At 32.3% G+C, this 23,300-nt stretch overlaps 2 protein-coding genes and 1 long non-coding RNA gene across 5 annotated transcripts; 2 read left to right on the forward strand and 1 right to left on the reverse strand.

Annotated features, from left to right (window-relative positions):
- The first annotated feature begins 8,449 nt into the window (after nucleotides 1-8,449).
- LOC120136687 lies at nucleotides 8,450-10,108 on the forward strand. The gene is made up of 3 exons (XR_005517368.1): nucleotides 8,450-8,771; nucleotides 9,053-9,146; nucleotides 9,931-10,108. It is a non-coding gene; the product is annotated as an uncharacterized LOC120136687 (long non-coding RNA).
- Nucleotides 10,109-11,536: 1,428 nt separating this feature from the next.
- On the forward strand, nucleotides 11,537-16,212 carry LOC120136681. The gene is made up of 9 exons (XM_039152637.1): nucleotides 11,537-11,946; nucleotides 12,633-12,733; nucleotides 12,895-13,246; nucleotides 13,577-14,434; nucleotides 14,524-14,581; nucleotides 14,754-14,815; nucleotides 14,904-15,010; nucleotides 15,088-15,175; nucleotides 15,632-16,212. The coding sequence occupies exons 1-9, from the start codon at nucleotides 11,812-11,814 to the stop codon at nucleotides 15,908-15,910; spliced, it is 2,040 nt and encodes a 679-aa protein (XP_039008568.1). The 5' UTR covers nucleotides 11,537-11,811; the 3' UTR covers nucleotides 15,911-16,212.
- Nucleotides 16,213-18,088: 1,876 nt separating this feature from the next.
- Nucleotides 18,089-21,146, reverse strand: LOC120136683 (putative RING-type E3 ubiquitin transferase C3H69). Of its 3 annotated transcripts, XM_039152646.1 has the most exons (6): nucleotides 20,963-21,146; nucleotides 20,530-20,617; nucleotides 19,654-20,432; nucleotides 19,422-19,491; nucleotides 19,200-19,254; nucleotides 18,698-19,089 (listed from the first exon to the last, which is right to left on the reverse strand). In XM_039152646.1, exons 1-5 carry the CDS (start codon nucleotides 20,977-20,979, stop codon nucleotides 19,204-19,206), a joined length of 1,005 nt encoding a protein of 334 aa, XP_039008577.1. In that variant the 5' UTR covers nucleotides 20,980-21,146; the 3' UTR covers nucleotides 18,698-19,089; nucleotides 19,200-19,203. The 3 variants fall into 3 exon arrangements, with proteins under 3 accessions (XP_039008575.1, XP_039008576.1, XP_039008577.1); XM_039152644.1 differs by lacking the exons at nucleotides 18,698-19,089; nucleotides 19,200-19,254 and adding an exon at nucleotides 18,089-18,564; XM_039152645.1 differs by having other exon boundaries at nucleotides 18,696-19,254.
- Between the last annotated feature and the right edge of the window lie 2,154 nt (nucleotides 21,147-23,300).

A 23,300-nucleotide genomic window follows, 5' to 3' on the forward strand; every position in this document is an offset into this window, starting at 1 on the left:
GTGGCCGAAATAAAAATGAATTAAAGTTTAGTGATTACAATAATTTTTTGAAAAGTTCAATAACTAAAATAAAAGAACATTAAAGATTTAGTGACCATCATCTTATGAGAAAGAACAAATTTTATTCTTTTCAATTTGGTCTCTAATTTTTCATATCAATTTTAGATTTGTTGTCCTTTCTGATGAAGCAAGACTCTAAATAAACTAGAAAAAGGAGAAAAATGGTTGAATTCAAAAACTAATATGAACAAAAAAATTGTTTAAGGACCAAATTGAGAAAAGTCACTAAGGTTAGGGACCAATAGTTATTTTATCCCTAATTCTACCTCAGTTTAGATTTCCACGTTGAATAAAAAAATAGAAAATTCCAAGAATATCACTTATAAATACCACGTGAACAATATGGTCCCCAAAATAAAATAAACACCAAGTTGTCATTTTCAACATTTTCAAGTTGCAATTTCACTTGCATGGTGATGTGTTGAGCAATTTGTCCCAATTTGAACAACTTTCTCCATCGACGTAACATCGCAGAGACCAACATGAACATGAGTTCCTTCCTAATTTTTTTTAATATTAATTAGTACTGAAAAATTGTATTTTTTAATAAATAAATAATTTTTATCAGAACCCTTCAATTAAAAAATACATTTCTAAAAATTAAAAAAAATCATTTAATCCTTTTAATAAATTTATAGTTCCGTCCCTAGTAGGAATAGGCATGGGTCAGATTAGATTTTCGGTCTACTAGATCCGACTCGAAAAATATAAATCCTCCATCCGATTCGACAAATATACACCTTCCACCCGACTCGAACATGACCTAATTTTTTGAGATAAAACCCGAACCCAACTCGAAATAATATATTTATTAAAAATATATTTTTTATTCAATAAAAATAGAAATTTAATTGAAAGAAAATAATATATAGAGGGGTTTTATCACAACTATTCCTTCATATATAAGATAAAATTATATTTTTTTAGGTCGGATATTTTTCACCATAAATATGAATTTCGACCTGATCCGAACATAAACCTAAAAAAATTGATTCGACCCAAACACGATTTTTAAAAAAAAAATCCTTCCCGATTGAATCAAGTCAAATCATAATTCGTCGACCTCATCTCTCATCCCTAATCCCAGCTTTATATCATCCCCAATTGTGTCCTCGTGAGAAAGTCTCACGTGCGACATCCTTAATATACGGCTAAGGAAAGATGCTACCAGTTTTGTTATTATTTTGTAATCTGTAAAAAAAATTACCGTAAACATTATTATTTCCACCGGTTCTGTTATTATTGGGCGCTTTACTGATTTTGTTAACATATCTGGTAAACCACTATGTAAAACATTATTTTTTTCTACCGGTTTTGTTATTATTGGGCATTTTACCGGAAATGTTAAAAAATGTTAATGTTTTAGGTAGAAATAATAATGTTTTAGGTAAATGTTTTTACTAGTTTTGTTAAAAAATAATAACAAAACCGGTAACGTCTTTCCTTAGTCGTATATTAAAACTGCAACACGATATAACTTCCCCTCAACATGATCACAATAGTTAATTTTCATTTTAAACTAATAATTTAATGTTTTATCATTTATACATTTTGTTGAAAATTATTTTAGTTAAAATTTGAATATATCGATGTCATCGTGCATCATATTTTTTGAATTATATTGATTATATTGAGAAGATATAATCAAACTATAAATTGATTCAATATTCGGGATGATAAACAAATTTAGGGTAAATAATGCATTTAGTACTTAAACTATTAATTTTGGTCTGTTATAGTACCTAAACTTTCAATTTTTTTCAAAACTATATCTAACATTTAGTTTTTGTTTCATTTTAGTACATTGTCGTTAAAAACTTAACGCATTTAGTACATAAACTATTAGTTTTGGTCCATTTTAGTACCTAAAATTTTAATTATCGTTAAATTTTGAACGATGTATTAAAATGAAACAAGAATTAAACTTTTGTATGGTGTTAGGATTTTCGTTGCTCTATCGATCAACTTAAAATGTACCAAGAGGGCATGAATTGGCCAAATAAAAATTTAGGGTTTATGGAGAGAAATGATAGGAAATTTGCACTATGATTTAGAGTTGTTCGACTTCTCAACCAAATTCACTAATTTATTCTTTCTTTTTTTAGGCTTAAGAGTAACCTTTTACAAATCCCTAATTTTCAATGACTAAACTAGAACCAAACCTTTTTTACAAAAAGATAGAAGAAAAGTAAACAAGAAAACCTCTAAAAGGTAGGTGTTTACAAATTAAGCTCATAAAACACTATATGTACAAGAGAAAATTATAAATAAGATTGAAAGAGTTTCTCTTGAAGTAGGTTGCTTTGATAGGTGTTGTAACCTTCTTCAAGTGTCCTCAACTTGTTTTTATATGTTGGAATGAGTTTGTAGGCATTTCTAGTTGGAGATTAATTTTCTACAAAAATAAACTACTCAATATAGGGATTATCAGTCATGCATTTAAGAAACTAATTGTTTTTTACCGTTGAGTTGAGTGAGTATCGATACTAGGGTCTCGATATCGATACTATTATACAATATTATCGATACTCCTTTAAGTATCGATACCATTTTTGCTTACTAGAATATGAACACATTTGAAAAACACTAGGCAATATCGGTATTGCCATGAGAGTATCGATATTTCTCTTACCTTTGGTATCAATACTGCAATAACTATATTGGTACTGTCCATGCGATATCAACACTGTACGAATAATATCAATATTGCATATGTAATACCCTAAACTCGATTGGGCCCCACATTAGGCTGCCGAGACAACTCATGATTTTTAAAAACTCTTCATTCTTCTTTTGAAACCTACAAAATGGTATCATTCGAACGTAAATAACAGTTATAAAACATTCTATAAACTAGAGCTTTATGACACATAATTTAAAACAAATACATAAGTAAGGTTCTTTAAATACACATGTCCATTAAAGCTACATTACAATACTATGAAGGAGATGCTGAAAGTCCTGCTGCGACGATGCTCTATGAACGACACAAACTAACAATCAGCGAACGGAAAACATCCTAACGTTGAGCTTACAAAGCCCAACAATATAATTGTTAATCTAGAGCAACAATAAGAGTTTCATAAACATAAGCGTGTTAAAGATGTAGTACTAAACAATAGGTAATTGTATGATCTAGATTAAGTGCTATCTACTTAAGGTCTTACTGTTATACCACTGAAGTATGAATCTCATACTTGCCTTAATCGTCTGCTAAAGGCCTCGCCCTGAGTATACCTCTATCTGGTGTCTACTCAGACTGACTGCAACTTCTTTGCATTATCTAAATGAGACTCTAACTCGACTAAGCATTATCTAAATGTGACTCTGACTCGACTGGGCATTATCCAAATATGACTCAACAGGCATCAAACACACATACAATGGTAGGCATCATGGTGTAGTCGGAGGGTCACATAACATCTCGGGACTAACACCCCATTAGCCTACCTAGGGTAATATCCAAAATTCAACATTGGAAACAACACCCAGCTAACACACTCTTCGCACCCAAGTTAGCCTCTGAAGTATACATATCCAAATATACTAATAACCCGGCTAACCCACCCATCGTAAGTGTTAGGCCTCGAACCCAAGTTAGTCATAGAAGTGCCTTACGTACTTACTTAGATATATCTGGATATTTTAATAAACAAGACACATACACACAAGACAATCATCCTCTTTTATACTGGATTGATGCACTATACATACATATCTATGGGCCTCAAGGCCATGCAACACTGACATCGCTAACCCACTCTTTGTAAGTATTCAGGCTTCGCACCTAGTTAACCACTGAAGCGCCTCGCGCATTGACAATGCCCTACCAGGGCAACTAAGGTAGCATGGGTAAACCCTAACATAGATGGGCATATTAAAGTGAGGTCTCATTCTCACTAGATGATATCTCGTTCCTCATCTAGAATATTTCAGAATGATTTATTAGTCGTTTATTTCTATTAGTTTTTAAGTTTATCTATTCTGGTTGTTCGTTACTTAAAGACATTTTAGTCATTCCATGTCTGTAAGAAAGTCTTTACATATTTCGTGATTCTACAATGATCTCCGTGGCTGCTACTCACTAGTTGTACTAGTCACTAGCCCGATACTTGACTCGGGTTCAACTCTGAGTAGTGACACTCTGGTCGCTCTTACTATGCTTTCCTCCAATTCACCCTCGAATTGGATGGATGATTGTACGTCTATCGTTCACTGACATTCATGCAGTTCACGACTCCGCTATCCTGAAATCTGTTAAATTCATGATATCGTTTATCGGTACATCCTTAGTAATGGTCCTTTATTCTTAGATACTCGCTACGTACTTGACTAAAGAAACTTGAACGTGTTATGCCTACTATGGTTACTTCGGTTGTAACCCACTCCTTCGAGTGTATTCAGGCTCCTTTGGCCATTTGCGTCCCTCACGGACTAAGTTCAATCATTATGGATCATCGTTTGCTCTTATGGGTCTTAAAGAGATCAAATCTAACCTTCCAATATATTTTTTCCCCAATATCGATACCCTAGGGTCAAGTATCGATACCCCTATAAGTATAGCTACAAAAAATACATTTTGTTGCTGAAATTTAGCCCAATATCAATATTGTCACACTGAGTATCGATACTCTTAGATGGAAATCTCTAATTTTGCCCAAATCATCCAGTATCGATACTCAAACCCATAATTATCTTATTTAGGCTCAGAAAACACCTAAAAATTGTCTCTAATGTCTTAGTTTGGTTTTAATCATGTGCTATAACTTTAGGGAGTTACTTAGGGTTATAAAGTGGCATAAAAAGTCTTCTTAACATCTAAAATATCATTTGATCATTAAATCAAATATAAACCCTAAAATGCTTAAACACTCAAATCCTAACAAATCTTTATACTTATGAAAACCTTAACACTCCAAAGGATTAAAAATATAATACCACGATGTTTGAATCCTGAAATGGAGCTCATTACTTAGCCACACACCCTTCTTCTATGATTTAGATGAACACCCTCACTTTTCTCTTAGCTACAAAGGACCCAATGCTTTGAATCACTAAAACGACGATGCTGGATGGATTATGGACTAATTTAAAACATGAAAAGAGGCTAAAGAACTTACTTTTGTGTTATGGGATTTGGAGAGGAAGAAGAAGATGAAAATCAGAAAATATGAAAGAAATGAAGAGAAAAATGAGACGAAAGAGTTAAAAACCTTTCATCTTTATAAAATGGTGAAACTTCACATTTGATCCTTCATTATTTTCTTATAATTAAAAAATCCCTTTTGTGGCTAATTGGGCTCAATTCCAACCCAATTAAGCCCAATTTGACACAATGAATTTAATTATAAATTCCACGAGGTCCACAAACCTCTTAGGTAAACTCGATACTACTAGTCCGAAATTTGGGGTGTTACAGTATACCCAGAAAAATTGTTTTGTGTTCAAATTCAAATTTTATGGACTTTGAATTATTTTTGAAAATTTTGAATAAATTAATCAAGTGTAAAAACATTTTTCCTTTAAATTTGTTATATTAAAATAGGTTCAACAATCTCCCTATTTTTTATATAACAAAACATTTGACAAATAGTTTTGGCAAAACTCCCCCTTAAAAAAACATTTAATGAAAAAGAGAAATATTTTGGAAAATATTAAAGTTCCCCTTTTCATTCTTGAAATTGATTTTTTCAAACTCATACTTCTCCCCCTTTTTTATATAAAAAATAATTCAAACATTTAAGTTCAAAAATGACAATGGAGAGTAAGTAGAAATTTTTAACATAAAATCATTTGAAATTTTTTAAAAGCTCCCCCTCAACAAATGCATTCCCAAAAGAAAATTTAACTTAAAAACTTTGACACTTAAAGACTATTGAATTTTAACAAAGATGAATACACATGTTACAAACACATGAAATTCAATAAATCCAAGTCTATTATACTTTATGTAATATTGACATGAGGCATTAAAGTTCATATGCATAAAACTTTTTAAAAATGTTATGCATTTGAAAATTGATATCAATTGTTAGAGAGATATAATTTGCAATAAAAGGTGCATGTATGAACATTCAATTTAAGGTCAAAAATTAAAATTAAAAATTAAAAATTAAAAATACATATGACCAAATATCATTATGATGAACAAAAGTTTATGAAAAATCATTAACAACTTTAAAATGTTCACTATAACATAATTTAGCATACATGAGATAGGCATCAACACACAATCATTTAAGTTCAAAACTCACGCATGCATAAAACAAATAAGCAACCAATAATGCAAAGTCAAAAAACTTTAAGATTAGAGGTTACCAATTCCTCATCATGTGTGGTTAGAGCATTTAAATTTCTTCATTTTTGTCAAAATTGCTCCTACACGTCTACAAAAGACATTTATTTAGATTTTGGTATCCAAATATCTTTGGATCTTTGATTGTGAGTGCTAATGCCCCTTGTTCCCTTAAAAACCCACATTTGCCTAATTTTAAAAAGATTTTTAAGTATTAATTAATACTAAAAATTATATTTTTAAAAATAATTAATTTTTTACCAGAACCCCTTTAATTAAAAAATATTTTCCTAAAAATAAAAATTACTTTAATCTTTTTAATAAATTCTTAGTCCCGTCCTTACTTTCTCTTATCTCCAGTTGTTGCCTCAACATGATCGGAAAATGAGAGAATATCTCAATAATTAATTTTTAGTATCTAAACTTTCAATTGTTTTCAAAACTTAACGTTAAATTTTGAACGAGATACTAAAATGAAATAAAAACTAAACTTTAGGTATGATTCTAAAAAATTGAAAGTTTAGATACTAAAATAGACTAAAACTGATAGTTTAGGTACTAAACGCATAATTTATCGAAAAATTAATTTTTTTTAAAGTTTTGATCTGATATGATTTAATTTTTTTATGAAATTTAAATTTTGATGCAATTATTTTTCTTAAACTTAACTATATTGAATTGGTTCAGATTTAAGAAAAGTTCAACACACCTCGCTCGATTAGGGTTGTAAATGAGTCAAGTTGAGATCGAGTATTGTTGAGTTCAACTTGAATAAAAAACTTTAAAATTAACATTTGTTCGAATTTAAAGCTCGCGACCTTAAAATTTTCGTACTCCACTTGAAATAAAAAAGTTGAAGTTTAGCTTGAACTTGAACCCTTAAGTACATGAATCCTTATATTGTATTTTTTCTAAAATACCATATAAAATTATAAATGTTAATATTATTAATAATTTTAATTTAAAAATCTAAAATTTTAATATTTTTTTTTCGAGTTGCTCGTGAGCTTTTCGACTCGAGTACAAGTAATTCACTTCTACTCGTTAAGAATATGAGCTTGAATCGAGTCCATTCGAGTGTTGATCGAGCTTGATTGAGTCAATCTCGAATAACTCGCTATTCATCTCATTTCATTACAGCCCTATGCCCAATCCAAGATAATTATGATAATATAATTTTGTATATTTATATATAAAAATATTCATACAACATATAAAATTATTAATCAAACTCAATAATTAAATTATTATAGGGTTAACTACATATTTAGTCACTCACTTATTCCTGTTATTTCATTTTGATCATCAAACTATTTTTTCCAAAATCATACTTAATGTTACTTTTTAATTTCGTTTTGGTCACTCAATGTTAAAAATGAATGATAATGTTGAAGCGTCACCATAAGGTAATGTCATGTCATTATTGAAAAATAAAAAGAATTACTACGCAGTAGTTTTATTAATTTTTTAACATTAGGTGACCAAAATGGAAGTAAAACATAACATTAGGTATAATTTTGGAAAAAAATAGTTGGTGATTAAAACAAAATCGTGAGAATAGGTGAGTTATTAAATACGTATTTTACTTGTTATTATATTGAATGAATATAACTATATAAAAATAATTCAAAATATCAAAATCTTGTACTAACAAGTACACATAATAATAAATCGATAGTAACTGAAATTCATCGAACCATATTAATTTTGGGTAAATTACGTATTTAATATATAAACTATTAGCTTTAATCTATTTTAGTATCTAAACTTTTAATTTTTTTAAAATCATACCTAAAATTTAGTTTTTGTTTTATTTTAGTATCCTATTAAAAATTTAATGCTAGTTTTGAAAAAAATTGGAAGTTTAGGTATTAAAACGGATCAAAATTGATAATTTAGATATTAAACGCGTTAAGTTTTTAACAACGAGTACTAAAATGAAACTAACACTAAACATTAAGTATGGTTTTGAAAAAAAATAAGAGTTTAGATACTAAAACATACTAAAACTATTAGTTTAGATACTAAGTACGTAGTTTACCCTAAATTTTTCTCCCGAATAAAATTTAAACTGGTTGATTGATCTAAGGGTAAGTCATTTTCTTTCCTTCGCTCCACACCGAATTTCGATCGATCCAGTGGCCTTCTTCCCCTTTTTCCCTCTTTGTTTTCTATCTCTCATCTTATCGAGTCCACGACTCATTGACGGAGAAGCTGGAAGAGCAGCTCAAGGAGCTGGGATCCAAGTTGGAATCTCCTCCATCCGCGAAAGACGCCATTCTCAAGCTGTTAAAGGCACGCATTCTTCAACTTTTTATTACTTCTCCACTGAACTTTAGATTGCTTAGCTAAAGTTCGTTCCTAATTGGTTGAATTAGGGTTGTTCCCATAATTCACAAAGTTTCTCCTAATCATGGTAATTCAACATCCCTTCTAATCCTTTTTCGTTTATTTAATGTTATGGGCTTTTGTCTCTCTCTATCTCTGAATTCAACAAATTGAAGAACATTTTTTAGGCTTTTGCTTAATCATAAAGGTTATTATTCGCTTTTGAATTCTGTTTAGCTTTTTTCCCTCTTAGTATATATGTTTGGTGGTTTTGATTTGTTGTAATTTCGTTATTTATGTTCGTTTTTATTTCTTGGGCATTTGATCTTATTGATATGATTTATGCTGATTTTTTTGTTTTTCGTTAAGGTTCTTCTACAACCAGACCCTTTTCTTAATGAACTTACGAGCATGTTTGAGCGAAGCACTGAGACCGGCTCTGTTTGGGTTACTCTTAAACGATGTAAGAATTTCCCGATTTCTTTAGGTTTTGGGAGCTTGAATTTCAAACAGTGGATTTGGATTTCAGAAATAGGATTGATATTTGTAAAATTGAAATTTATGGCAATCATGTTGGATCTCTGCAATTTACACATAATGTATGCATGTTCTGTTTTGAAATCTGAATTTTGAATTTTATGTTTCCAACCGTGGAATTCAATTTATGTTGGATTTTGTAAAACTGAAATTTACTTGATCAATAGCAACTAGGTATTTAAAGAATTATTGTCTTATCCAAACATAGACCAAAGAGATTTTTTCGAATATGGATTGGTTTTATTTTGGTCTCACATGGTGCTTGGAATCTCTAATGGTGAACTTGTTATGACATGAAGAGATATCTTGTTATTCATGAAAGATGATAGTTCTTTTATTTTATGGACTCAAATTTATTGGTGGTTTAGTGAAAAGCTTAGATATTTTTATCTTTTAAGTTTGTTTGAATCACTGATTGTGCATTGGTTGATAATTCTTAATGGTAGTAAAGATTTTTTCCTATATTTTCTTTTATTCTTGTCTATTTCACATGTTCTTTATCATTTTACTTACACACATCTAGCATCAGACCTATGTGCTTGGACAGTCGGGTTTGTGGTAATATGTATTACTTCATGAATCTTATACATCTTGTTGGATGATTGAACTTGTGAATTCATATATATATTGTGTATCAAAATCAGCTGCAGCCTTTTAATTTGGTTATTTGGCATATATCATTGAATGTTTTCCGTCTAATCCGCAACAAGCTGCTACATGTCTCTCTGAGATTGACCAGTCTCCACCATCATCAATAATGGAATCAATGCAGCCTCTTCTTAATGCAATTGTCAAGCCAGAATTGCTGAATCATCAAGATCGGGAAGCCAAACTCCTAGTTGCAACCTGTATTTGTGAGATAACTCGGATAATTGCGCCTGAAGCGCCTTATAGTGATGATATTCTAAAGGTGCTTTTTCTTTCATGAAGATTTATTGTTTTTGGTCTTAGTTTTCTTAGAAAATAATAAATTTTCAACTGTCTGGTGATTGATTTGTGGCATGCTTTCAGGATATTCTTAGCTTGATTGTTGGAACTTTCAATGGATTGAGCATTTGGAAGGAGAGTTGTAATTTTGGAGACTCTTGCAAAATATAGATCATGTGTTGTGACGTTGGATCTTGAATGTGATGTTTTGGTTAATGAAATGTTCAGTACATTTTCTGTTCTTTTAAGACATTTATTTGTTGTTTTTGAGAAATTTTGTTATATTCTGAACTAATTCTTATAATATTTGAGAAGTTATGTATCATTGTTGTTTTAATGTGGTGTACTATTAATTAAACCTACATAATATTTATAAACTTTTATAATATATTTTTAATCAATTATTAATATTATATCAAATAAACTTACAAAATATTAATTATATGTTGAAATTCATTTCTAAAAATACGAATGAATAAGCACCATGAAGATTTTAAACCTAAAATAGTGTATTTATAATACAATCAACATAAATTATTAATATTATCTAAAAATTTAGTTTGGCGTTCTTATAAAAATATAAATTTTTATAAAATATAATTATATATATAAAAAATGAACCTTTAAAAATAATAAAGAATAAAAACATATCGAATATGTTTACTTCTTTATTAAAAACAGATTTTGAAAACTGTTTTCAGAAAAATTAACCAAACAGTGTAAAACATTTTACAATATACCATCCAAACACTGGAAAATGTTTTCCAGAAAATGTAATTCATTTTCTAGATTTCATTTTCCGAAAAATGTTTTCCCCCAACCAAACGAACCCTAATATACCTTTTCCGAGAAGGTAGTAAATTAAAAATAATAAAATTATGGGTAAACTACACATTTAGTATATAAACTATTAATTTTGGCCTATTTTGATACCTAAACTTTCAATTTTTTCAAAATCATACCTAATTTAGTTTCATTTAATTTTAGTACCAACTGTTAAAAACTTAACACATTTAATACGTAAATTATCAGTTTTAGTCCGTTGTAGTACCTAAACTTTCATTTTTTTTAAAAACTTAATGTTAAATTTTGAAGTGTACTAAAATGAAACAAAAACTAAAGTTTTTTACAACGGGTACTAAAATGAAATAAAAACTAAACTTTATGTATGTTTGAAAATTTGAAAATTTAGGTACTAAAACAGACTGAAACTGATAGTTTAGGTACTAAATACGTATTTTACTCTAAAATTATAGTAGAAGGATTAAATTCATTACAACTAGACATTACAGTGGCTGTATACATAATTTGACCAAATAAAGTCCCATTCACAGTCGATACATATATATGAACCTAGACGCAGATAATCATCGTTTGCTTCATCTCCCCTATAATCCGATCCCAAATTCCTTCTCTTACGATCGAGGGATTCCCATATGCTATGAAACCCGACCCTCTCTCTCTCTCTCGCAGGCACTACGATCAGCTCAAGCTCCGCCGTGTCCCTCCAATTCATCCGCCGCTCCCTCCTTTTCACGTCGCTTGCAAACCCCTGGTGTTAGGGTTTCTGGAATAGCAGGATTATCCGTTTGTTTTTATTTTTCCCCCTCTTGTTTTTATCGGTAGAGGTTAGATTAGGGTTTGGAAGAGGAAATCGACGGAAGATGGGCAGCGTGGATCGAGTTGATGATTTGACATTTAAAGTTAATTTTAGCGGAGATGGAGCGGCCAAGTTGAAAGATAGAGTCAATAAAAAACTCAAGGAGTTTATGGGCGACTACACTGATGATACACTTGTGGTACTTCTTTTCGCACTTTGCGATTTAATATTCGATTTATGTGTTTCACATGTTTCTCCTTTTGTTTATTTAAATGTGTGATGATTGGATTTTTTTTTCTTTCTGAACGGTTGCATTGATCATAACGTTGTTTCTGCATTTTGGTTTGCTGTGAGATTTGGCTTATCGAATTTCGGCCTTTTGAAGTTGAACCTTTGGCGTTTGTTTTTCTATTCAATTTCATAATGATAGCATGTTTTTGAGTGGCATTTGTAGAATTTGAACTCTTTAAAATACTCAGGTTCGTTCCTTTTATTTTAATGTTCTGTGTTCTTATCAAGAGTTTGTGGCACTGGTTAAAAAGAAAGGATTGGGAAGAAAGTGAGGAATTAAAAGGCACCATCGTCCGTAATGTTTTGCTTGAGATTTAATGATTACATGGATTTTCATAAGCCCTTGAATATTTTTTTTTTCAGTTTTAAGATTGTTTGAATGATATATGGTTTTAATCTTTCCTATAACAATGTATCTCGCCTTTGTTGTAGTTGGTTAGCATTCTTGACCTTTCAGTTTTGATGTGGTTCTCTGATTATATCCAATCTCTGAAAGAGTTGGAGTACGCAAATTACCAAATCTGTTAGAAATTGTGAAAGATTAGCTATTCCAGGTGACAACTTATGGTATTCTCTCATTGATTTGATTGTCAGGAATATGTGATTGTATTATTGAGAAATGGCAGACGTAAAGATGAAGCAATGAATGAGTTGAATGTTTTTCTTGGAGATGACAGCGATTCTTTTGTCACCTGGTATTTAGATTATTTTTCCAACTTTCTCCATTTTGGAAAATCAGTGCTTATATAAACATAGCTGACAGGATTGAGCCCCAAGTTATCCTCACCTCTGGTACTTCTAATTTTTCTTATATTAGTGTGTATGGATATAATATTCATATTTTGCTTTTGACTAGGTTGTGGGATCATTTGGCTTCAAATTTGGATCTATATATTCCTTCTCAAGAACTTCATGTTCAAGGAGCCAGAACAACTGCATTGGGGAACCAGTCTATTGGTGCCGACCCTCACCAGTTGGACACTGATTCTGAAAGAGGACAGACTACTAAGGTTTCCAGGAACCGGCACAACAGGGAGTGGAAGGGACTAGTTAGGGATGCAGCTGAACCACCTCCTCTTAGGAGCTCTGAGGTTGAGAGTATTCGTTTTGAAGAAAAATCTGGTCGTAAAGTAAACCGTGGAAAATCTACCTCTCCTCGCCATTCTCAGAAGAAAAGGAGTAGACCTGATGAGCGACAGCCTATAAAGGTTTGAATATATAGGATACATATTATTGACTAGTTGATGACCACTGACTAGAATTAAGAGCATATTGTTCTCCTTTAATTGAAAAAATTATATCCTTATGGAAATGATTTAGAGCTGATGTATAGGGGTAAATTTCTTAATTTTCCTAAGGTCACATATTAATCATTAATTACTTATATTTTTTGCTCTAACAATAATTCAGAAGGATTTGTTTCTTCAAGAAATAATTTTATGTAAATTGTATAGCGGTTTGATGTTGTGTCAAATGCCAATGTCTTTTTCGTTCCTTTGGCTATGGTCATCTGATCCATGGATGAACTCCTTTTGTAGAGGAAAGCAGTTTCTCAGATGAACATTGATGCCCCTAGGCGGCTGCTTCAGTTTGCTGTGCGAGATGCAGTTGGAACTTCGAGGACACCTGTTTCATCAAAGGAACCATCATCCAAGCGCCTTAGATCTGTTGTCTCAACAACTTCTGGAGATTTGCCTGTTCGTCCTCGGAGAATTCAGTCTGTTGCAAGAGTGCCAAATCCAATGGCGACAGTGATCAAGGCTGTTGCAGAAGCTGCTAAAGATGTGACAAAGATAAAAAATGCTGGAAGTATGTTTGACAGGCTTGGTCCTGGAATGGATGTTTTGGACAGCCATGACCTACTTCCAGGATTCAGAGAGTCTCTTCCCCAGGATGAAGAATATGGAGATCTTGACCAACCTTTGGAGACAACCGATTCGTCATATTATCAAAGAGATCAGTATGGTGGTCGACATCTCGGTAACATAACTGCGTTAGACAGTGAGACTGGGTTGGCTTCAGATTCTCTGTCTGACAATGAATGGTACGATGATGTTGATGTTGTTGGCCTTGGAGGCATGGACGTGTCTCGTACTGGTACATCAACTGGAAACAAGGGTGATAACTCACTTATGGTGCAGTACAATGTAGCTAAGGATAATGAAATCTTGCAAACAAGGAACACAGTTCAAAATCAATCTACAATAGCAGCAAATTCTCGTAAGATAGTTAACATTTCTGTCAATGTAAACACGTGGAAACCACCTCATTATCAAGAGCCAAGGGAGGTTTCAGAATTGGAGAGTCAAAAATCTCTTCTGGAGAGGGAAGTGGCTGCTAACAAATCTAATGTTAGATTGGAGAATGACAACCCAGTTACAGTCGGTAATGGAAATGTAGGATCTTCTTCCTATATTTATTCTCTCCCTTATTCTTTGCATTTGGGCAGTGTAAATTTACTTTATTTTTTGTGTGTAAATTATAGGATAAAAGTGCTGCTTATAATCAAGATATGTCTCAGAAAGCAGTGCAGTCATCTTCTGGTGAGTTGTCTTCTATTGTTAGAATTGGTTTTTTAGCTGTTGCGTGTTCAGACATGAAAGTCCCTTGTGTATTATGACCTTTTTTCATTAAATCCGTTTTTTTAAAATTCTGTTGGATTTTTCCTTGCATTCTTAACTTTTTTTTTAATTTTTTGCCATTTTCTTTTTGCAGTTTTACATTCTGCCGGTCGTCCTTTAGAGGATGCTGATTCTCGAACCATCTTTGTTAGCAATGTAAGAAACCAAACTTATCTGTCTAGTTTACAAAGAGGATTGCTCCCTTACACTGTTTTGACAATATATGATTCTGTAACATAAGCAGGTCCATTTTGCTGCTACCAAGGATAGTCTTTCCCGACATTTTAACAAGTTCGGAGAAGTGCTAAAAGTTGTTATTTTTATGGATGCAGCGACGGGGCAACCAAAAGGGTAAGTTGCTTTAAATACTCGTTCTGAATATGTCTGTAAAACATCCTCTTTTTTTCCTAAGGTGCAATGCTACACAGGTCAGCTTATGTGGAGTTTATGCGAAAGGAAGCAGCAGACAATGCTTTGTCTCTTGATGGTATCTCATTCATGTCACGGATTCTTAAGGTATTTAATCCTTGTTCTCTGTTGTTTTATTCAACCTTTTTTGTGTGTTTTCTGTTGAACTTCCCATGCATATTGATATTTCTCCATCATAAGTCGAGAGTTAAGCGTGTTAAAATTTTTACTCTATTGGAAACTCTATCGTGGCTTAGCCTAGTGTCATAAGGCTGCTTGATAGCCGAAACATTTTCGGCAAAAACACTGCTGATATAGTTCATATTTTGGCAGTCAATGGTTGCGACTTTCGACAATTTTGTTTGTATGACATGTTACTGAACAGCTTGTAAACATTATAAAGTAAGTTGGTCTATATTCCAATGGCCATGCTATACTGTTTACTGTATGATTCACTTCCGTTGAATGTGTTCCACTGCCAATTTCTTTGCATTCATGTTGATTTGTTGCTCCAAAATATATGACGACTAAGTCACAACTTGTTTGATTTCCTTCTTGCTGAAGGTTGTGAAGAAAACTTTTGCTCCTCAAGAAGCCGCTCCTGTCATGACATGGCCCCGCGTGGCTCGGGGTTCTCCATTTGCTACTGCGAGGTTTGCTAGTGCTCCTTTTGCCCGAGGTATCCCAGGTGCATTTAGGCCTCACCTCCCCATAAAACCTGGTGCAAGAAGCTTTCAGTGGAAGCGTGGTGCTCAGGCCACTCCATCCGATGCTGCTGCAAGTAAATTCACTTTTCCCACTGCCCGAAGTCTCACCTACATCCGAACAGAGCCCAAGCCGTAAGGGAATGCCACTACCTCCTAGTTCAGTCTCTCTCATTTTCTCACATTCCGCCCCATGGTTGCATTGATTTCTCTTTTTGGCATTTGTTTTTTTTTTCCGGAACATTTTTTCTAACGGACCGACTGCATCAAGTACATAAATGGATCGAAAAATGGGGTAAAAATCCGAAGGCGATGAATCTTCAACACCTTGAGACATGTCTTAGAATAGAGAGATGTATGTAATAGAAGCGTGAAAATGGTGTTTTAAGAAATTTTGCAATCACAGGCATTGGCTTCATACTGTGGGAGGGGGAGGGTAATATGTCTAGTCGGGGGAAGCAAGGGAAAGTGATCTTTATATATATCTGATGATTTTGCTTGAATGCAACAAAAGATTACCGAACTTGTCTGGATTCCATACGAATATGTCAAGATGACAACTATATAAACACTGCATCAGCCGACGGAGCCGGCTTTCTTTCATCGGACATCATTATAGTCGACAATACGGGCATCGCCGAAACTAACAGATTAAGATCCCACTGCCTATATTATGAAACTCTCTAAATCTACCACAACCCGAGACCATATCACAGCATTGCATAACCCTATATATATGTACAATTTCAGAGTGCTACACTGATCAAAGGGGAAGCATGGAGCAATAATCACAGCCACCCCCGCATATTCGATTATTCGAACGAATATTCGAAACTAATCGTCATTGGCTACTACTAATATTCCAAAGCCTTCATTCAACAAGCATTTTATCCATCAATCAGTTAGCATTGTCACCCCCAAAATAGTTTTTACTTCATTAACATTTAGATGCAGTTTATTGCATATAACCACCCCCATGATTCCAACCTTCAACCCTGCAATTCCGGTTTCAAATTTACGTGTTTTTTCAAGCCGTACAGTCTGTAACACCAATGAATGGAATTTGTTCAATACTTTTACCTTGTGAAATGGAGTGTGCAACACTAGGAACCGAAGAAATGTTTTCCATCAAAGCTGTGAGGCGATAGGCCCTTGCATTATTTAGATATCCTGCATGCATTGAAAGAAGTACGGGAATTGATCGACTTCCCGGAAACAAAGACGGGTATTTATTCGATCGAAATTGTAGTTTTCGCAAATGGCTATCCGATGTGTTGTACAAAGCATTACAACGTTCAAAGTTTCAGGGTCTCCATAAATGATTTCATACTACTCGAACGGGGGAGAGGGACCAAACCAGAGAACAAGCTCCGTGACATGAACGTAGTAGACATCAGAACTTGAAAGTAGTAGAGAAGAAAAAGCAGAGTCAAAGAACTCACGTTTTAGAAGATATTGTGAACATTCATCTAATGTGCAAGTCACTGAGAAAGTCTGACAGCCTGAAAACACAATCTAATGTGAACAATTCGGTCCAACGAACATTTCTTTATCCACAAAATATTGGCCAACATAGGGAAAAACATTTGTTTTTTCAACATACGCATTCCAGGATTGCAAGGCAAAACCTTTACAACTTAGGGTGCGTTTGGATGGGGAAAAGAAGATTGGCGGGGGCGGGGGAAGTTTTTTTTTCCAGAATGTGATACCCATGTTTGGATTGCAAAGATTCCCAATAAGTAGTAATAAGTCATTCTCAACAGTGACATTTTGAGGGCTTATTACTGAGAATGTCATCCCCTCAATCACTTGGATATTAATATTTTCTCATGACTTTGGACTAAAATGCCCTTAAAACAATTTTTTTCTCAAAAATATCCTTCTCCTTACCATTGAATAAATTTTTTTTACGAATAGTAAATTACAAATTTATCCTTAAACTATTTTACATTTACAAAAAAAATCCACAATTAGAATTTTATATGAAGTTCAAGGGTTGAAATAAAATTAAATCCTTTCATTAAACTAATTTATCTTTTAAATTTTGTAAAAAAATTATATAAATTTTATGAATTTAAATTTTTTAAAGAAAATATATAAACTAAAAATAATAAAATTATATATTTTCTATGATCTTTTATACAAATATTTTCTTTTGAATATTTAGAATTCAACTTGTTTAAAAAACAAATATATAACAAGGATAATTTAATAAAATATACATTCTAATAATCTTTAATTCTTTTAACCAAACATTGTAATCTTACATTCATACTAAACAAACCAAACACAACAATACAATATTCCCAGTAATGTATTAGGTAATATTATATTCCGGTAATCTCATTCCCGGAGATAATGCTACATTCCATGAACCAAACGCACCCTTAATACCCACCACATTGAGCCTCAAACTAATGTAAACTGTGAAGAAAAGTATTTCAAAGTCTAGTATAACTTAATCCAGATTTCAATACTAATAAACGATGTTTTAACCACATTTCAATATTTCCAACAAAATGGAGCACAACTAAATATAGCAACTTAATAGTGAAAATCCTCCTCATCGATTGAGGAGTCACTTGATTCATAATCTAGATGCTGCATTAGAAACAAGGCCATCTCCATAGACATAGCATCGTTTTCCAAGTCTTCATCGTCAAAGATATTCAGGTCATCTTCCTCAATTAAGTGCTCAAAAACATCGAAAATTATGTCCATATCTATAACATTGGATCGGCGAGGAGGTGGCCTGTGGTATTTCCATGCATAAGATCCTGGCTTGACATGATGCTGGAAGACAACCCAAGTGCATCCATTAAAAGAATCGTAAAACTAACACTCTCTATAACTAAAGTAAATTGCATAGAAATGAACAAAACACATGATATATATCACAAAAATGGAAGCTAAAAAACAACCTCTGGGCTAGAAAAGTATAATTGAACCGAACAGCAACATTAAATAGATGATGTATTAATAATCACTTCGACTTGGTGAGATGACACTTGCAATTTGACACAATTTCCCCCTTAATTATAGCAGCAAGAATGCTTTCAAAAGCAGCACCATAATAGAATAACAGAAGGAGAAAATTTTGGTATAAAGGCACCATAGATATTCTGTTTTTCCTATTGGCTTATTTCTAACAAAGTTCTTAATTTATCATCATTATCCTTCTCTCTGATGATTACTCATACAAAAATCATATTTGGCAAATTAAAATCTTTCCTTGCATCCACTTAGTCCAAATCTCAGCCATGATTAATCATCTTTGCCTTACCAATTAGTTTTGCCCCATAATCCACTGCTCTCATACTTGTTCCTCTTACCAAATATTAGTAGCGGTCTTATTCAAGGAAATTGTGATCAAAGCTTGTGGTTTTCAAATGTTGAGATAAAATACAAAATTTTATTTCTACACTAACCTCTTCAGATAAAAGTCAAATTGTTTGATATCCTGATAGAGATTTGGCAAAGAAATTGCTCAAAGATTGGGCAACCATTGTGACACGACAAGAGAAGAATAACCATAAACACCGAAAAGCACAAAATTGAGACTTAATAGGATATGAAATGGTGCAAACTGGGAAATACTAAGAAAAGGAAGTTCTCCATTTCAAAAAGCTGAATAAATAGACAATGATTACCTTGTAGAAACAACTAGTCCCAAAAGGGCAGTTCCCATTACCAAAGTTGAAGCGCTTGCAATCTATTGACCTGAAGATAAAAACAATATAAAAATGGACTTGCTAGTTAGAATAATAAATTCACAAACTTACAGATCTTAAGCTCTGCAAGCAAAAAATTAATGCTTGTCGAATCCTTAAAAACTTATACATGTACATAAGACATATTATAGATCATTGAAATGTTGTATACCTCAGTTTTGCCTTGTAGCTATCAACAATTCCCTGCTTTTCTTCTGGAGTGCTATACCAAATCACACTAGGAATGATAAAATATGATAGCTTACGACAGATTGGGCAAGCCCTTACATCCATTCCTGACGACGGGGAACTGCTACGCCAATTTCTAATACAGGATATGCAAAAAGGATGATCACATTCTGAGAGCAACCCAAATTTCCGTTCAGCTGCTGTGGGTTTCAACAAAACACGATCCAGGCACACACCGCATTCTATTTCTTGACTATATTTCAATGCCTCAAGGTGCTTTTGCTTTTTCTCACATATTTTTACATGCTCCTCCCTTTCTTCAGGTCTGAAAGGATGCAAACAATGTTTTCTGCAGGTGGGACACAAGTCTCCATGAATATGAGGACATGCTTCTCCATGGGGACAATTACCAGCTGCAGCAAACGAGCAGATGGAACGATCAGCTAGTTTACGACTCCTAGGCTCTAAAACATCACCATCATCCAATATATCTTCACGCACAGGTTCCAAATTCCATGCATTTTTGGTGGGAGGAAGGAACCCTCCATTGGAACCGCAAAACTCTGTTGAAGTAGCTGAAAGTACAGCAGAACCACGAAATGTGCTCGTGGAAGGTCCTTGTGGAACAGAACCCGATATCCCGAATTGACGAGGCTTCGTAGACGAAGATGAAGCAGATAAATCCGATTGAGAAGCCTTAACATGTTCATATCTGCACCGACTACCGAATGAACATATTCCTTTCTGATAGTATGTGCAAATCTGTAATAACCAAGTAAGAAGCAACAATTAAGGTAACAAAAAAAAGGACCAACAGCAGATACAGGGAAAACAGAAAGGTCAAAGGGGCACTTCCTACATTGTTTGGTGGATCCTTCCAATCATGGGAAAACTCACAATTCTCCCCTTTGAAGCATGCTCCATGAGCAAAAAACTTACAAAGAACCCTGAAACAATACGAAAAATATATTTTTCAAAAAACCCATCATAAAAAATTCTAGAAAATCAGCAATTTCAATAAATAGATGATATATCCCCCGAAAATTCAACTAAACACTTCATTAGTCCTCCAATTTCATTTAAAATTTTAGAAACATTAGCAATATTATCGAGCAGAACATGCCCACAGTCATCATAATCATCGTCAAATTCATAAAAACAAAAAATCGAAAGAATCATCAAAATCATCGTCAAATACCCAAAACAAAAAACCCAAATTACGATTAGAAAAAACGATGAAATCGAAACGGGAAATTGGCAACCCGGGGATTGATTGATTGAAGGATTCTCACCTCCTAGTCTTAGGCATGGACGAAACAGCGAATGGCGATGGATTGAGAGGAATGAAAGAAGCCAAAGGAATTTAATTTAAATTGTTGAATTCATTAATTGCAAAAAAAAAATCAAACAGTTTGAATGATAGGTGAAAACAGAGGGAGGGGAAGCGAAATTGAAGCCCCAAACACAACATTTTGATTAACGTAGCAGCCTAGGGTTTTTCTTTTGGGTTCCCCGTATAGTAAGGGCCCATAGATTTTGACATAATTACGGAAATGGTCCCTTCTAAATTCCCTTTTTTAGATTCAAGGCATAATTGGAGTTACAATGAGCATTTAATCGAGTCAAATCTAGTTTAGATATAATAGTTTTAGAAAAATTTTGAATTAGTTGAGTCAAAGAGTACTATTTATCATTCAAAGTTTATCTGAAATTTTTTTAATTGAATTTTAAAAAAATATGAGTCGAATCGAATATATTTATTCGAGTTTCAATTAAAAGCTAGGCTAAAACTAAAAAAGTACTTAAACTATACCATTTTTTTGCTTTAAGTATCTAAACTATTTTTTTGTTAAAATAAGTCCTAAAAATATTATATGTAACTACTTTAGTACTTCAACTATATTTTGGTCAAAATAAGTCCCTAAACTATACATCTTTTTTGCTTTAAGCTCCTAAAATATTTTTTTGATCAAAACAAGTACCTAATTTTGTGTGACAACTCAATATATAATTGATCAAAAAATAATTTTCTAATTGAAAAAATATTAGGATTAAAATATTTAAATATAATAGTTTAAGTACCTAGTTTGACTAAAAAATAGTTTAGGTACCTAAAGCTAAAAAAGAACATATTTTAAGTACTTATTTTTATTTTAAGCCTAAAATTTAGTTATAATTATTTATAATGAGATGATACTGATTAATTTTATTTTTATCTATTCAAATAAACCATATACATATATTGTAAGAATACTGGTAATGTTACTTAATAAAAGCATAATGTCAAGAATGTTCCTAACATTTGATTATATAGTCATTTTAGTTCATATTTTTTTAATATTTTTACTTCCAATGTTTTATTTTAGGACAAAAAGGTCCTTCTACGAATAGAAATCATCGGTCACCAAATGATCAACGCTAAAAAATAGGAATATTTTTGTCCTAAAATGAACCGTTGAAGGCCAATATCAGAGATGTAAATGAACCGAGTTTGAAAGAATAAAGTTGTGTTTATGTTCATTTGTTTATTTTTAAAGGATTTTATACTCATGTTCGGTTCACGTTCATGTTCGTTTAACATTCGTGAACATATTCATTTAACGTTCGATAATGTTCGACAACGAAAACTATACTTTTATCTTTTTATTTGAAAACCAAAGAAAAAATGATTAAATTAAACCACTAATCCTTAAATTCCTTAGGCCTTTTCAATTTGAACTCCAAAGTTTACCTTATGTTCAATTTAGTCTCTTCACCAAGCAACCTCAGTGTTAAGGGACTTGTTGTTATCTCTTGATGTTCCAGTTTCGAGCACCACGTATGCCAAGGGTATGAGCGTTCATTGTCAAAAGATCGAGAGTGAACATATACTACTTTATATTTATCCCAGATTTATTAAAAAATTAAAAGAAAAAAAATACTTTTTTTGTTAGAAAATAGGAACGAAATAGTTTTAATATTTGATTTTTTTATTTTTCAAACTCAAAATTCGAACAACTAATTTGAGTTGACTCAAATAACTTAACTCGAATAACCCAAAAATAATTTTTTAATCAAATTGAATTTTGCTCACCCCTAATTATAGTTAAGCAAAGATAAACATTTCATTATTTTTTTAATCTTTTTGAAATACATATCAATTAGAATAAAGTATATATTTGGCATCCCACCTATTTTCCTATTTATGTTTTGGTCATTAAACTATTTTTTTTTCAAAATCACACCTAACATTATGATTTATTTTTATTTTGATCCACATTATTTTCTCCCCTAATAAACATATCCCATGCCATTTTTCTAAACAAGGTTTGTAGCTAGAAAAAGAAAGATTAAAACCTAAGACCCTTGCACAAAGGATCATACACATAACCCATTAAGCTAACTTAAGAATTTCAAATTTTTTTATTGAAACTAATATTTAACTTTATTTATTTTTCATCAAGTAAAAATTAAATCAAATTATTTTCCTTTAATTTAAGAGTAAAAATAAATTAATTAAACAACTATTTATTTATAAAAAAATCAATGTTTTTGAAATTAAATTTTAAATTCAGATAAGAAAATTTACCTTCTTAAACAAAATTAGATTTAACTTGATTCAGGATATGAGTAGTCTAAGCAAAGAAGAAA

The sequence above is a fragment of the Hibiscus syriacus genome, unplaced genomic scaffold (assembly GCF_006381635.1).
Source record: "Hibiscus syriacus cultivar Baekdansim isolate YM2019G1 unplaced genomic scaffold, ASM638163v2 tig00110637_pilon, whole genome shotgun sequence".
In the NCBI taxonomy this organism is placed as follows: Eukaryota; Viridiplantae; Streptophyta; class Magnoliopsida; order Malvales; family Malvaceae; genus Hibiscus; species Hibiscus syriacus.

Excerpts from the sequence above, each read along its gene's own strand:
- LOC120136683 (XM_039152644.1), bottom strand. Across the intron at positions 19,492-19,653 it reads AGCTACAAGGCAAAACTGAG|GTCAATAGATTGCAAGCGCT; the intron begins GTATACAACATT and ends TTTTATCTTCAG. Across the intron at positions 18,565-19,421 it reads GGACTAGTTGTTTCTACAAG|CATCATGTCAAGCCAGGATC; the intron begins GTAATCATTGTC and ends GTTGTCTTCCAG.
- LOC120136681 (XM_039152637.1), top strand. The coding sequence starts at position 11,812 with ATGGGCAGCGTGGATCGAGTTGATGATTTGACATTTAAAGTTAATTTT. Across the intron at positions 14,816-14,903 it reads GAACCATCTTTGTTAGCAAT|GTCCATTTTGCTGCTACCAA; the intron begins GTAAGAAACCAA and ends TAACATAAGCAG. Across the intron at positions 15,176-15,631 it reads TCATGTCACGGATTCTTAAG|GTTGTGAAGAAAACTTTTGC; the intron begins GTATTTAATCCT and ends TTCTTGCTGAAG.